This window comes from Dreissena polymorpha, chromosome 9, assembly GCF_020536995.1.
Source record: "Dreissena polymorpha isolate Duluth1 chromosome 9, UMN_Dpol_1.0, whole genome shotgun sequence".
Taxonomy (NCBI): Eukaryota; Metazoa; Mollusca; class Bivalvia; order Myida; family Dreissenidae; genus Dreissena; species Dreissena polymorpha.
In genome coordinates, this window is record NC_068363.1 from 1695443 (window position 1) to 1712972 (window position 17530).

Genomic DNA, 17530 nt, shown 5'->3' on the forward strand with positions numbered 1-17530 from the left:
AGCTATCTCAATTGGACTGGCTCGGTCGTTTACATAGGTTGGCAGTGTGAATACTTGTTTATGGTATGATAACTTAGACGAGCTGCTTCGCTGAAGCAGCATCGTCAAAATACAAATATCTTTAAAAACTAGACAGAACATGCCCGACTCGGAACATTGATGTGCGTTATCCTGACCGTCTTTTATTCTACAACAAACTATGCTAGAACAATACTATTTTTTAAGCGACCGAAAATAAATGATAAATCGGATCGATTTATTTAATGTAAAATTTATACGTAATTTACAACTCACCTTTTTCCAATCATAGAGCAAACAATGTTTGCCTTTGAAACGTCTATGTAATATATGTTCCGATTGATTGTCGTATAACCACAAAGTGGAAGCCACGTGTCACCTACCGAGACCTCCACAAACCCTTCCATGTAGTAGTCACCCGTCAGGCGAATATTGCGTACGACTATCGAACAGCAAAAACGATATAGAAACGATAAACTAGAATACCAAATAACTGGTTTTCTCACTCGTAAAAGGACTTTAAATGTTTGAGGAAAACTACGTATGCATTACCTGTATTTGTACACTGATTTATTAGTTCAATCCATCCGCCTAATGGGGTGCATGTAAACATGAACTCTTGTGAAGGCAGTCCGTGAATACACGAGCCGCTGTATACATCACCGAAGTTGGTTATGTTAACGTGCTCAAGTAGACCATGGGACGTTTCTAGTGTTGCATTTTGACAACCTGATTAAATAATGGTTATCAAATAAGAGTGGTCATACTCCTTGATGACGACTATTTCATATTCGATAGATAACACGTGTGTAAGAACACAATATGTCAATAAATGTTAACTTGGAATTTAAAGTGTGAAGTTTATAATCATATTTCTTCCATTTGCAAAACAACTATTATCTATCTTAAAGGGGCCTTAACACAGATTTTGGAATTTAATGAAGTTTGTCATTAAATACTTTATATTGATAAATTTAAGCATTGTATCTAAAAATCTCCAGTAAAAAATCAAAAATAAAAATTTAAAAAAAGAAAAAAAAGTAACCCCCAACTGGGCTCGAACCACTGACCCCTAGAGTCCTGGAGTAAAAAGACTCCCATTTAGACCACTCAACCATCCGTGCTCATACCATGATTGATGTATTTTATAATTCATATTAGCAATCCTCGAAGAACACACCATATTATTCAATCGTGTCGCATTGCAATGCTTTATAATTTTCAGGTTTTTAAATCGTCAAAAGATGCATATAATCGCTATTTTAGAGCATGGTCAATATTCAGTATTACTGTTTCCTCACAAATATAATAACTAAAACGAAAATTTGCGAATCTGAAACAACTTTTTTTTTATTTTGTCAATTTCCCAAAACGTGGAAAGGCCCCTTTAAATATATGCTATTAGTATTTCTAATAAGATAAACATACCGACGCACATTAGGCCAATATCGTTGGAGTGTGTGCATCCGGACGAATTGTATTGGGAACGGGGACAGTTGTCGATTGTTCTGAACCCGAGCAGTGCAGATAAAATATAGGTCCACGTCCGACCCCATATCTTCCGTCGATGTAATAGTCTAAAGAACTTTGTATCAAAGAAACAAAATACAATTGCATGCAAAGTAAGCTACTTGAAGGGTTTATAAGTGTTACTTTTAACATATATGTGTTACTATAAGTATATGTTTATCTGTATATGTTGCGTGTTTCTGTTAAAGCATTACTAAAAGCAGATCTTCATTAAAAAAATATACACTTATTCATTTTCATCGGATTGCGATGCGTTACTTTCAGATGCCATATTCACATAAACAAGTTCATTTCAACTTTTGCAAAAACATTTTTTTTTATTTCTTATACAAGACAGTTTATCAATAGGTATGCAGTGGAACAAATAAATAAATGGCTTTATACATGCACTACTCTTAAATATTAATTGCATTATGTGAGTGTGCAATTGATCAACACTTTCAAAGTGTTCTAATGTAAACATCCTAGATAGTGTATACGTATAGACAATGGAATTATTATTTGTGCTCACATCTTGCATTGTAGTGTAGTTAGTTATTTACCGTAGGTCCATGTGCAGCATTCTACACAGTACATTTGCGTCATTCATATCGAAACCGTAAGAACACATTGTTCCCCAGACGCCATGTATTCTGATCTCAACTCGTCCTTCCAATGCGCTGTAACCACCAATCAGTCGGATGTCTTTGTCGGTGAAGTTATCTACATTCGAAAGACAACCATCTTCTAAATATTAAAACTACATCGTTATTATTTTTTTTTAATCGCTGGGTTGGATTAATAAATAATTGGTTGTGTCTATATGTCTAGAGCAACATTTGATAGTACAATTAAATAATTTTGATTGTAGCTTACTTACATCCTTGGTATGAAGCTGTGACCACACCCGTTGTGAAGAACACATATGATAATATAACTGAAGATACAAATATTGTTTGCAAATAAATATAAATGACAAAGTGACGAACTTACAAACAAAACTAAATACAGCCCAACGTTAGCAACATCCAAACATGTTCGGGTGTAAACAAAAAAAAACGATGTACAGGTACTAATGCTTATACACTAGATTTACAGAGACCCGTAATTACATCAAAGTGTGTGAATATTCAGTTAAGTATGAAATACACTTCAATATAAGATATCAAAATACATTTGTATTTGTTTTTCATTTAGAGTACTTATATGTGTCGAGCATTGCAATAAAGACACATAGGTTTCAAATATATCTACGAGTGTTTTCCCAATGTCATTTTACTTTTGATTTGGGCAATTAGTGTAATGTTGTATGAAATACGGTGACTAGAATCGGTTCCCACATATAATTGTCCTAAAGCCATTTAAGGCGCTTTTGATGTCGGTCGCTATGCTTAAGGTTGCTTTTCCTAAAGTTCCAGCAGTTAACGTTTTATCCATGACATGCTTATTCCAATGTCCAATTTTTATGGTTATCATCACTTAACAAATCGTTGCGGTTATTGTTGACCAATCGTTAGGCCTTATCAGATCTTATCAAATCATAACATAAGTGGCATCTATTGTGTTTTTAAAACAGATTTGTTTTGGATGGCTCAGACAAAGTTAGCAATTCAACGGTCCTTGTTCAGAATATATGACATCTTAGTGATTATGGCCGACCTAGAACAAGACGACGAACAAGCTCAACCACGAGATATAACGTTTCGCATTATCCTAATGTTCAAAACCTGCCGAGAATGACTGATATTCTTATGAAATATTGAAACATCATTCGCGAGTTGATACAATTAGTAACGAGGATACCAGACCACCCACGGTCTGATGCGTATCACTATATGTTCCTAATACAAATTACCTCATTTATTAATAAAGCCTTGTAGGTAATAAATCATTTAGCACCAATTATTTCTTGATTTGTTGAGAGTTGTAAACACATGTTTTTAAAAACGTAACTGTAAGATGCAAGTTGTGCATACAATTATATAAGATAGCAAGTTGTTTGAGAACACCGATTTCATCGAAGAAGTAAATCGTGACTGAATCTTCCAGCCGAAAATGAATGTTCTGGAGGCTGGACATATGACTTAGCGCTGCTGTTTCCTCCGTTTCCCTATCTATTTTCAAGAACACTGCCCCCCGCCCCCCCCCTCGGTTGCGTAATGTACTGTACTGTACTGCCTTTTGTGTTGTGGTAGCTAGTCTATCATTCTAATACGATGTATTTTACCCATATTGTTATAGTACGAATCATACGTCGTCAGCATCTGTCATTATACATCTTTAAGGAGTGCTCCGTTTAAAGATGATTCCATAGTGATGTTCATGCACAATTCGGCCGTATTTATATCCATCTGGATCCAGTCGTGGTCGTAATTGTTTATGCTGTCAATTCATATCGGCATTGAGCGCTTGAATTCGTGATGAACGAGTAGTAATGAATCTGCACCTGTAAGGTCGTATGCTATCGGGATCGCAGTGGTTATTGTCGTGCAAGATGCAGGCATAGTCGCAGACCACATCAAAACAATCCGATTTGCAAGTTCTGATTGTATCTGAACTGGAAACCAATTTGTTATACAGATCGTGGAACATTATCCCAAAGAAGCGCCACACATCGTATTGGAATATAATTTATCGCATTTCTTTGTCATTTAAACTGTAGTTAAAAAACATCCGCGAAAATATATGACATTCATTCGAAATAAATCGTAATAAATCGCACGATACTGGAAACCTAGTATAAAAGCGATGTTCGGTTCCAGACGAGCTTTTAGACGCAATCATCCGTTGGGTCAAATCTGCACCTTCACGTCATTGAAATTAATGTAATTCAGTAGCCCGTATAACTAAACCCATGTTTAGCCTGAAGGGTGAAGAATATAGTATTATTACCTAGAGCCAATAACAAAACGTCAATGGTTTGGATATATACAGGCTGCAATTAAACAGAATGTTTTACAAAACTGTTGATGTAGATAGAGGCAGGAAGGCCAGGTTTGATCCAAAATGAATTGGTGAATATTTGAATTTACGGAATATTTATTATTTCACACGTAAGTTTTCTTAGAGATTTACGTCAAGAAAAGTGGGATAATGACGATGAGACATCTTAATTTCAATCACATCTGCTAGTATTTTATATTTGTTAAGAAAAACGGAATGTCGCAATTCCAGTTATTTTAAGGTTTAATATAACCCTGTCTTTACCATTGGCCGTATACTTGTAATGTACATAACAGATTTTATCCGTTCCAGAATAAATTCCAGTAAATTTAAATTCCCATGCCACTGTAACGAGGACGCAACCAATTTAGAGCTAGTTGTCACCTTACTGTATAGATAAAGCATTCAACTTTACGTGTAATTTAAACAATTATACAAAGCTAATATAATTAATTTCAATAAGCTATAAGATTGTGATTTGAATTATATTTACAAATTGTTTATAACTCTGCTTTTTTGAAAGAATATAATCACATACGGTATGAAGTAAAGATACAAATATTTAAATGACTTTTCCATTTTTCAACTAGGAAAAGCTTTAAACTACCTGCGTGAACTGATTTATTAATTATGTGTACAACTGGTCAATTGTTTCAAATTTAGCGGGATCCGGCAATGTTCTTTACTAACAGGATGAAAACTTTAAAATTCGTAAAATTAAAAGATTCTAACAGCCGTATTGCTAGGTGCGTAACTGAATTGGTCGTGTTTTTGGTGTGAGAGATGCAGAGCAGTCTTTGGAGAGATTGATGTTCAAATGCCTGGGTCCTGCGTTCTGTGTCCGCGTGAAGCGGCCAGGTCACCCGGTCATGGTGATGTCTGCACTAGTGTTGGTCGTGCTGCTTATCATGATCTTCGTATTTTTCGTGCTGAACTCCCATCCCGTATGCTCCGGCTCTTTAATAGAATCTGTTGTTGAGATCTAGAAGTTCAGTGCTGATGCCACCCACGAGGTCAATCAGCGAAGCTTAAGTTAGAGACTGTTCTTTCACTGATGTAGATAGAGGGTGGTGGTCATGGAGACTCTCCTGCATTATCCTTTCATGGCAACTGGAGAGGGCAGACATCCCTGACGGACTCCTATTGATGTCCTGAAAAAGTATCTCCACTGTCCGTTTAGAAATTACTGCGCTGCTTGCGTTACCGTAGTGGCCTTGCAATACTTGCACCAACACTTCGTCAATGTTGATTCCTCTCAAAACATGGCATAGGCCATTATGACTTACGCGGTCGGAAGCATCGTGAAGTTGTGAAAGAGCTCACGTTGGTGTTGCAGGTGTTTCTCAATTATGATTCTGAAGTTGAAAATCTGTTTCACTGTGCTCCGTCCAGCTCTGAATCAAGCCTGCTCTTCGGCCAGCAGTTAATTTGCCTTACTTTTCTAACGATTAAGGATGATGCGTAGCATAACTTAGCTGAGATGACTAATGATGCTGATGTTGCGTTAATTCTTGCACAACTTGAAATTGCCTTAACGGTAGGGGTATGACCAGGGACTGGATCTACTCATTGGGCCACTTTTCTCCTTCAAGAACCGTTGGAAAAGTTCCGTCATTGCTGAAGTCGCTGCCTCTTCTCTGCGTTTAATCAGCTCGGAAAAGACGTTGTTATGTCCCAAAGAGTTTCCTGCCTTAAGACTAGGCACTGCCTCCACAAACTCCGTCTCAATGTTGAAGCGGGTAGTTGTGGAGGCTTTGATGGTGTTGTATGCCTTCTTACTGCTGATTGCGGTCATCTCTTTGTAGATGTTGATACATTGTTCCTCAATTCGTTCCTCATTGGCCTCTTTAATCGTCTTTCTTACCGCCTTCTCTGCTTTTTGGTAATTTGCCTCAGTCCTGGCTGGTGTACTTCTCACGCCTCAGCTCTCGTCTTTGTCACATAGGTTCATGATTTCGGTCGTCACCCATGGCTTGTTTCTTCCTTCTCTCAATCCCAAGCATTTCTACGGCCGATGCCAGTTGGACATAATTGATGTTGTTAGTTATGGTGTCGATGACATTGTCAAAGATGTTAAGGGCTGCAAACTTGCCATCTATCTGTGCTTGAAATACCTCTGTTCTATCTGCATCTTAAAATCGTTCATGACTGATCTTTCTCGTACAACCTTTTCATTGATAGTTTCGTTTGATATAATACGATATAACGATTATAATATAACGATAACGATATTGTTTAACGATATAATAATTATAGAGTCCGACTAAGGCAGTGTAATTTTCATTATGAACACGGATTTTTATGTAAGAACATTTGAGGTAATTTTTAAACGATATTGATTATTTTAAAGAAATACCAAATTCTGGTTGTCAGCAAACATTCACCAAAATACGAACATTAAATCACATCAATATTACATTAACTAATGATGAAATAAATTATATCTTAAATTTTAAATGGAAAACAAGTTCATTCTATGGACTCCCAAAAATACACAAAAGAAAAATCATCCAGGACGTAGTTAAGAAATGTAACTCAGAATATATTCAACTTTTAGACCCAGAACACTTAATTTTCAGACCTAGTGTTGCGGGTCAAAGTTGTGAAACTAATAGACTAAGTAATTTATTAGATATTCTGCTATATCCTTTTGCTCAGCATATAGACAGTAATGTAAACAATAACATATATATTATTCAACATTTACCTAGGCAAGTTCCAGAAGAAACTACTTTTACATCACTTGTACAAAGAGAATACCCTAAATTTGTCATTAAACAAGGTATCCAGCAGGCTCTTCTGGTTCCGCGTGAACTTTTATTAACAGAAAAACCTGCGGAAAATACATATTTTATACCGTTCAAATCTACATATAAACCTAAAAATAAAGAAGTTTTCGGTGAACAGAAAAATAATATTGACATTTTGAAAGCTTACTCAAGTATGAACCAAATTTTACAAAATGCAAAAATAATAAAGTGTAAAAAAAAGAATCAATTGAAAGCAGTTACTCACATAATCTAATTTTAACACAGTCCAGCCCAGTGTGAAAAAAGGTAACGATCCAAGATGCTGTGTGTTTACATTATAGAAGGTGACAACTTTAATTTAAAGGTAAAATATTTGAAATAAAAACAGAAATGTCATGCCATGTTAAAATTTTTATTTATGTTTCAGTAAATAGTGGTTGCAATAAATATTACATAGGACAAATTGGAGATAAACTGCGTAATCGACGAACTGTTCATGAGCAACAAATGCGCGATCCCTCAACAAGACAGATACCAAAAGCAAACATCTCGATGGATGTAAAATTGTTTGCATATTCATGCGAGAATAAGTTCCTCACTTGACGGTCTTGGCAAAACAGATACGAGTGTTTACGGAAACAGTAAGACAGTTTTTTTCTGATACATTTTTTGAAGACATTATATTTAGCATATTTTAAGATGATGCTATTTTATTTGACGTAAACGAGACATTCAAGAAAAAAGAAAAAAAAAACAACAACAAATATTCATGATATTTCACTGCGCAGATCGAGCGCGCAAATCGAGCGCGAAAGGTTCTACGTGAGACAACGTACACAATCTGTACACCGTTCTTTATCCGGGTAAAGGCCCAGTCTCACTATGATGCCGGCGGATCCCCGGTGCGTCCCCGGGGCTCCAACGGGGACGACCGGGATGAACCAGGGAAAACCGGGGTTCCTCCGGGAAAGTATTTAAACGTTCAATACCTCCGGGATGAACCGGGAGTCACCGGTCAGGAGCGGAAACGACCGGCGCGGCACCGATAATTACCGGGATGGCACCAGGAACAACCGGGACGGCACCGTAGCTCCACCGGGGCCCATACAGACCCCGGCAGAGCTACGGCAACGCCCCGTAGGAGCCCCGGTGAATGCAATTAGAGTCCCGGTATAGCTACGGTACATAAGTAAAACGGCGCTGTGCCGGGACGCCACCGGCATTGACCGGGGATCCGCCGGGGCATTACCGTCGACGATCGGGGTGAAACCGGAGCGTTGTCGTAGCTCTGCCGGGGTATGATGCCGTTATAGCCCCGGTGAGTGCCGGCGGTGTTACGGTATAACGGGGCTCTGCTGGGACGCTGCCGGCACAACCGGGGCACTACCGGCGACAACCGGGGCTATGTCGGGACGCTGCCGGCTTTCACCGGTGCTCAACCTAGGCACTAGCGGCGACAACCGGGGCTCTTCCGGGGCTTCACCGGGATAAACCGTAGCCAGTCCGGGTAGACCGGGACTCTGCCGGGCTGTTGACCGGCTTCAACCGGGGCTGAACCGGGAAATATTGTGACTGTGTTAAAACATTTCTTAGAATCATCCCGATCCTCGCCGGTCGACCGGCGTTAGCAAACAGGGATTGACCGGGGCTCTACTGGCAATAGTGAGACTTGTGCTAAAGTGGATTTTCTTTTGTGTACACAGTACAAAGGGAGTATGAGTGTTTTCCTGATCTGTTAATTATTTAATAGAAAGCTATTTTTGGCTATTGAAAGTGATTTATTTGACGCAAACAACGGCCGTTTTTTTGCGGCCATGTTGTTGTTGTTGTTGTGTATCTTCACCGCCTATGTAGACGAACCTCTAGCAGATCTGTAGAGTTGAACAAAAGGTTATCGTTCTCACAACCAGTATCGTGTCCACCGTCTCTGTACACTGTAGTATATACACAAATACTGTGTTTTCTTACAGTCTCTGAGCTTCTGCACTCAACCGCTTGGGCCAATCCGTATAAATGCGGACAAAGGGAGAAATTCGGACAAAACATCCTAAATGCATTTTACGTCACACTAAATCTAGCCGCAGGCCTTCAGCGCCTACAGCACTTTGATTCTAATACCCATGCGAAGTGTGATTACTGTTTTCAACATATTGATAACTTAGTCCGGATTCACTGTACATTTTTACATACTATATGAGTTTTCTTACACGTTTTCAAGTAGTCTTCCATTAATTGCGTTGATGATTTTATATTTGTAAAAAAAAAAAAAATTCAGTAAGGTTTGGTGCTTTTAAATTGTATGTATATCTCTAAAATGTGTGCATATGTGCATTTAAGCTGAATATAATTATAACACAAATGATACAATACAATTAAGACAGCTCTTAAACGTCTAGTTGAAAAGAAAATTACTGTTTCAGCTGAAGACATTTCAAGGTTCATTTCTATATTATCTATTATATGAAAAGTGAGGACTTTTAACTTCTCTTGCAAAATTATTAATTCACCAAACTCACTAATACGATCTATGTACGATAGGAATATCACTTATGTAAAACTATGCTGGGCAAAAGCTAGCAAATATTTTATTGACAATTTAGGCTTTACTTATTTATTGCATGAGAATGTTAACATAAAATACCATCATCCAAAACTCAAACAACGACTTCGCGGTCAATTCCTCAAGTCATGGTATGATATGATAAATTCGCAAAGTAAATCATATTTAAATTTGAAATTTAAAAAGGATTTTACATTTGAAACAATGGAATGTGTTGATAATGATGGCCATAGCAAAGCTCGAACAAGATTTAGACTAAGAGCTCATTCGTTAGAAATTGAAACTGGTAGAAACAATAACATTGCTATAGAAAGCAGGAAATGCAGACTGTGTGATTCATGGTTAAATTACAATATCATTTCTTATGTATATATACGCTTTATAAAGATTTAATAATAAAGTATAATGTTAACCATTCGTTTTATACTGTCAACAAGTTCACATCTATGATGTCCAGTACTAACACTAGACAATAAAGAAATATTTCCATATTTATTTAGAATGCTATGATGCTATGCTACTTTGTTGCTTCTTGTTAAGACTAATGTTGCAAATCAATTATTAACTCACGTATTAATTTAATTATCTATTTATGTGAAATGCTTTTTATTCAGTTTTTCATTTGTTTTGTCATCTTTATGTATATTTGTTTAGTATGTGGCCAGATGAATGTATTTGATGATTCTGCAAATAAACTGAAACTGAAACTATATTGACAAGATAGTCGAAACTTAAAAAAATCACTGTAAAATAGGGATGAGTGTAAACTTTTGCATCTGCTTAACATGTCAACATCACAGATTAGTAGATGAGTAGAACCCATAAAAATTGTGAGTAACAATCGCGGAAGGAAAAATCATACTATGCAGCGAGCAATTTTTTTTTTTAAGTTTGTCGCATTTCCGTTAACACACATCTTCCTGTTCATCAACAAACCGCTTTATGCTTAATGGCAATCGCTTATTATATTGTGCGACATTTATCGTTTTGAGTGGAGCTTGTGTTATGCGGAAGGTTTTGAAACAAATTCAGTAAAAAAATCAGCCTTCAACTCTAAGCGGTTTATAACAAGGAACAGAAAACGCAACTAGCAATAAACATTTTAAAGAAGATTGTTACACAAGTACATTTGAAATAACAAGAATACTCTTTATAAATTTAGTATTAAAAGACAGATTTAAACACTGTCTGTTATAAGATAAAAAACATAACAAACTTTTTGGTGTAAGATGTTTATTTTCTAATTAGCTTGGATGCGGCATGGCATTGAATATTCTGAAAAATAAATATCTCGATTTTCTTTATTGGCTGATTTATGACTGTTTAACCCAATCAGAAAAGAGCTTTTAAACTTTATTTAGACCCATGTTAAGCGAAATAATACAGTGCCACTTTTTGAAATTCTTCCTTAGGAAGATTTAATTGTTACTACAAATGTTATGGCCAATCAGGGTTCTGCTAAAACTAACAACCCATCAAAATACGCGTTTAACGCATTTCACGCGCGCTATTATATCTTCCTATGAATTTTGAATTCTTCCTAAGGAAGATTTAATTGCTCCTTTTAATATTTTAGCCAATCAGGGCTTTTCCAGAAATAACAGCCAATCCAAACCTTTTGATTTCACGCGGGTTATTTAATCTTCCTACGAATTTAGAATTCTCCATGAGATGCAAAAATGTTCCTAATGTAGATGTATTTTACATGAAATGAAACTATGAACGAAGTTCAGCGCTAAATTATGCAATTTGTATTTAGTAAAATTATTATAGTATTTAAGTAGTATTTGAATCATTTTATTGTATTCAGTTTTTCGTTCATTTATCGAATGTACTTTAAAACAGCTGCAGCATTAGTATTTGTATCCAATTACAGCATAGATTTTAGATCTATATACAACTAGATTTATATAGTTGAAACTGTGAATTTTTATAATCTTTCATTAATTAATAAATGACCTCGTAATTTAAAACATGAGCTGATAAATATTTGAATTCATGTATACATAGTTTTAAAACAGTTTACATATTATAAATGTTTCAATACGCGTACGACATTTATCATCATTACATGCACTGATTATACATAACAGATCATATAATAACGCTGTGGCGAGGTACGCGTCAGTCTGGTAAGTGGTACGCTTCGGCAATGATACGCTTAAGCCGACATTCCGTTGTATTAGTATGGCGTTGTTGTTAATTGTTGTTGATGTTTACCCTCAGATATCCAAACCTTTTGCTGCATGTTTAACTAATTCCGAAGTATAAAAATGATCTTAATCACTTATTCCATTTTGCACTGTACACTGTCTTCATTGAGACTTCTTTTTGAGCTGTTTCAAGCCATTAATTAACAACTATAAAAACGAAATCTTTTACGCGCAGCCAATCACACAAAAATCTTCGGAGCCTTTCAATATACGAAGATTAACAATCCTTTCAATTTCAGTTAACAATGCCCAACACTTTATAATTATGTGACATGTTTGGCATACTTTATTTTAAACATGTATGCTACTTTACACAAATTATCTGAAAAGAGGATGTCATTTATTATCGATGGCCCGGGGTTTTATCTAGTAAATGCCTTGGTGTTGAAATATTGAAATTTGATTTCGATTTTGAAAGGAAATTTCCAAAGAAACGCTAGTGTGTACGCATGCCACAAATTACTCGAAGTTAGCTCCGTTCTATAATGTTAAGTGACCATCTTGGCCGCTGAGCTAATATAAACATTGCTTAAAGTTCTTGTCATTTAAATCTTAATTGGAGTCATTCAGATATGCACCTTCATTTCATTACGTCATTAATTAACATAGACTATGACAACAAAATATAGAGTGTTTGAATTATTTATATAAATTATTAAAATTATTATGATATTATCATTATAAAAACTATATTATATAAAATGCGCGTAACTAATGCAGGTAAATAAATCCGATTAAATACAAACCAAAATTATTCAACAGGGACTGTGGCAACACAAAATAAAGTGTTTGAATTATTTGTATATATAATATAAAATATATATTATAAAATGCCCTTAACTAATGCAGGTATTCAATAAATCAGATTAAATATAATCAAAAAAAAATATAAGAACAAATAATAGCGAGATCGAACTCTTGACGGAGGAGGCATAACAGGAAATGTGTGTATATTCCGAGGTCCTTTCGCGCCTAAGACTCAAGTTTGGACGATTTTTTAATGATAACTGCAAAAGCTAGCTATTTTATTTTGACCGGACAGCCAAATAAGTTTAAAAGGATAAATGCAGTTGATGATGATGATGATTTTATGAACATGATGATGATGATCTGAACTCTAAATGCTGAGCACAGGAAGATTTAATTGTTCATAAGGAAGATATAAATCTTCCTAAGGAAGGACAAATTATGTGTCTGTCTTAGGGCAAATGTGCATGACACTTGGGATAAGTCATTTGCTTTTGATAATCCTATATTGTTCGATACAAATAAGCTGGGAACAAAACATTTTTTTTTTGAAAACTAGACTCATATGATATGAATCTAAAAGTATGCACCAACTGAGTTCCGGCTTTGGGCCAAGATTTTGTTGTTACAGAAGTGCATTATTACACTCTTCAACTCGAGGACGAGTGATGTTTTTTTAATCTTTGATTCCAATCAGACAATATAAACAATCCAAGGCATTCAGCATTGTATTATTTAGTAACCCACACAATGGTTAATGTCATGTGTAGCTCTAATCGCAATCTAGTAAACAACCATCTAGGGAACTGAATTTTTCTTCAAAATTATATGTATTCACAAAATACAAACACAGGTAAGTAATATATCATTATTGTAAGTTAACGAACACCAAAGCATGAAGTTGTGTATGCGTCTAAGCTTCACACGATATAGATCTAGACACGCAATCCAAATCATTCAATCTGAACTAGCATATCACATCGAACAAAACAACATGCAATCCCTTTTTAGGTACCCGTTTAAGCTTTACAGTCAAGCATTATGCCTGGGGTAGAACCATCCTAGGTTATTTACTTACAAAAGCCCACTATGAAAATGTGTTGTCTATCTTGAGGTTAATATTCTCGTATATCTCAGAATAATTGAGAGCCCTTTCAAAAGTGTCAACTGGCTGTATAAGTGTGAAATGTGTCATCATAGACATTTTAAAATATTGTTATTGTTCTGCTGATTATACAATGTTTAGAAGTGTTCTACAGGCTGACAAAAACTCTTTCTTATCTCTTAAAAGCAACCTTAAAATGTTCTAGCAGATGATACCAATATTAACTTAGTAACATGTGCTGTAAATTTCAATTGTGATGTAAATTAAATAAAATGTAAAATCTCACTTACTTAAATAATTTAAATGACTTTTGTATCACAAAAATTCAAAACAAAAACATACACACATCATTGAAAACATACATAGATATATGTCATTTACTTTCATTTGTCATATGTTGATAAATAAAGTGGACGTCTAACTATAAGTGAAAACAGATGCGTTTGCCTACGGCCTGCAGACACTTTTCCATGCATGCAATAAGCTGTCATTCAGATGAAATGTGCTTCGAGACATATTGTCATATTTTCAACATCAATAGTGAAGGATAGACCATATGTGTATTAAAGAATGAAAGAGGAAGTAAACAGCAAATACATGCTCCCAGATTGTATCCAGAGTCTGGAAAAAAAACGCGTTTTTGGACTTTTTTTCTGAAAATGGAACCTGATAAACTATTAAAAAGTTTAACAAATGGTGTTAATGTTGGTAAGTTAATGCGTATGAAAATATATATGCATGTACCAAATCATATGGAATAGTGGAACACAATCATTATTTTCTGAAAAAATCATAAGAATTCTTGGAACTCAGCAAAAACAAATTGTAAACGATCATACCCGAAAAATAAATCTTGACATTCGCAATATATCGAAATATGTATAATAAGTGAGGGATATATTTATGCAAGCCTATATGCACGACAATCATATACACTGCCGGCGAGACCAGCCCTGACCTTCACCTGGGCGATAATATATATTTCATAAATAAACCTCGCTTAACGCCACAGAAACAGTATACGGAGAATTATTTTACCGTTTAAAGTTATCGTATATAAATACAATGTAATCTGAATGTATATAGCACCATACATATAGTTGCCGAACAAATTAATTTTGTCAGGAAAGTATTCGCGAAGAAAAATGTTTTAATTGAAAATCGAAACTTCAAAAAACTGCTCTAGACTTCCTTTATCCAAAATTGAAAGAAAATACTTATCAACTAATAAACTAGTCTTTCTTAAAATTATAATTCTTCTTGTACAATTACTTAAAAAAACACGTTATCGAATGAAACACACGGCTGTTGTAGGCCAGCGCTCTTAGCAAGGAGCGTATTGGCGTTAGTGCAAGAATAACATCATAAAAATGAGCATTAATTGAATGTTCTTATTTTCTATTGTAAGTGCAATATAAAGAAGTGAAGCCATGGTTACATTTATTGAATATTACATTTCAATCTGGCCCTAGTCAATCTGACAGTTAGGAATTATATAAACCATTTGTCACCCATTAGCAAGCGTTAGCTGTAAGTATTACAATGAGCAACACGAACCAACAATCTTTTCAAGATGTCTACGCTATGATTGTAATTGTATTGTCAAGTGTTATCACCTAATCATTTAATGCACGAAGAAACAAGTAATAATAATAAATGTTACATTCATTATATGACTTACCGAGGCCTTTATCCATTTTTTTACAAGAATAATCTACTAACTACCTGCACACACTGCTTTTCAATAAAGGAGTACAAAGCGTCGGTGATTTAAATAAAAAGCGAGCTATTTATTTTGTTAACGGCCGACCGGGAAGAGAAATAAGAAATGTCGCAACATTTAAAGAGATGTTAATATCGAATCGCGTGCGTGCATAAATTATGGTAGCAGTGAATTAAATCTTTGTTTTTTTAATAAATTCAAACGCATCTCTAAGTGAACAATAATTTATATGTAATTTTTAGAAACTATAAACACAGCTTTGTCAGCATTCGATTAGAATTTGTTTAATGCACAATAACGCATGGAACAGAATAATAACAATTATGACAACTTCATTACCTCTGTATGTTAACGAAAACCCGTGTATATAGTTGTGTATAAGTTGAATAATTGAAGGTATTTCTAAAGCAATTATACTTGTTGACATTTCCATATCCAACTTGCAATTTTATCCAACTGTTTATATTCTCATGAAGTATTAGTATCTTTATACAATATTGTATTAAATACATATTGTCAAACTGCATGGAGAGTTGCATGTTGATCACCCTTTTTAAGTGTTAAAAATCCCTTCGCCAAACGCAACGCATATATTAAGTACATGAAACTACCGATCCGCATCGGAGCATACACTTGATCGATACAAATATATTAACCAGGATTGAATTGTGTTGAATTGTATCGATATATACATATAAATCTGTTGGTCTAACGCATACGTGTATCTCAGATATGGTATAAACATATTCCGTATTCGTTCTTAAGTTTTCACATTATTCTTATTAGTCTCTATGCACTCAACTATCTAAAAGATGTTGTTGTTTTTATTTTATTGTTTTTAACTAACACACATAACAAAAAATTATTATTTGTTCATATGTACACTTTTAGCGTCAATGGCAAAGGCATGTTTTGAACAACTGTGTATGCATCGAAATGCATTCAACAAGAAGTGTATTCGACCCTAATATTATTTTTTCCTTATATCAAATATCATTTGTTTACTCAATAGTCTGTAAGTGGGCGGCTCTTCAATGTTTGTAATTTAGTAATGCATTTAACAACAAGATATAATACATGTGTTCACAATATCACAATTGAGTTCTAACGCGTCGATTACGTAAATGCACATTATGTTTAAAAATTATAGAAAGAATAAACAGGGTTTTGATAATACGAACTTCAACAAATTATCGATCGGACTGTGATGGGCGCGATATTTTTCTTATTAACACAAAACAGAACTTCGATATTCTTTGTGAAGAGCGTATACAACCCCCTGTAAACTTTAAAGTGTTGAACGCACAATGTTATAGACATACTTGGAAAGCGTTGCAAGATGTCAGTTATGCGTTCAAACGACGTTCAGTGTTGTACTGCGGACCTGTTTAACATGAACTGCAATAACGACATACATCACGCACATATTTAAAGTATTGAATTACATTAAAAACAGGCATAAAAATGCATGCTCAGACTAACGTTCTTTTATTAAAAATTATTTTCATGACAATGTTCATGTATTGGTCACTGACATTACCCCTGTTTTGAAATATTGTTTCGTTATCTAAACAAGTCGTTTTAACATTCCAGTGGTTGGTCAATGATGAACTTGGAATCAATGGTCGACATTTAATTGCGATTGTAATCAGATAAGGATCTGGTCTTCATCATTTAAACATTTTATAGACCGTTAAATGAAAACATCATGTTCGAATCCAGTCACAAATGCGACAAGACGATTAAAGCAAATTTTAATAATACAAAAGTATACGTTGGTCTTTTCAGCCAAAGACTGGTTCGAATTGATAGCTCGTATCTTGACGCTAACAAGTGGCGTGTACAGTATCACAATTTCACTCTATCATAACAGGATACATGTGTACTTTGGCATGGAGACGGATGGAGAAGGGAGGACGGTAGTATGAGTTTAAATATAAATGTAATATTGCAAATCCACTC

General features: G+C 35.1%; 1 protein-coding gene across 1 annotated transcript in view; it reads right to left on the reverse strand.

The window, feature by feature from the left end:
- Positions 1-15655, reverse strand: part of LOC127844649 (scavenger receptor cysteine-rich type 1 protein M130-like) — a 35056-nt gene extending 19401 nt beyond the window's left edge. Inside the window, exons 1-6 of the mRNA XM_052375048.1 lie at positions 15527-15655; positions 2408-2464; positions 2091-2250; positions 1533-1603; positions 571-747; positions 295-460 (exon numbers count right to left, since the gene is read on the reverse strand). Of these exons, the coding sequence (XP_052231008.1) occupies positions 295-460; positions 571-747; positions 1533-1603; positions 2091-2250; positions 2408-2464; positions 15527-15542 (647 nt within the window). The 5' untranslated portion in view covers positions 15543-15655. The remainder of the gene's footprint in view (positions 1-294; positions 461-570; positions 748-1532; positions 1604-2090; positions 2251-2407; positions 2465-15526) is intronic.
- Positions 15656-17530: the final 1875 nt, after the last annotated feature.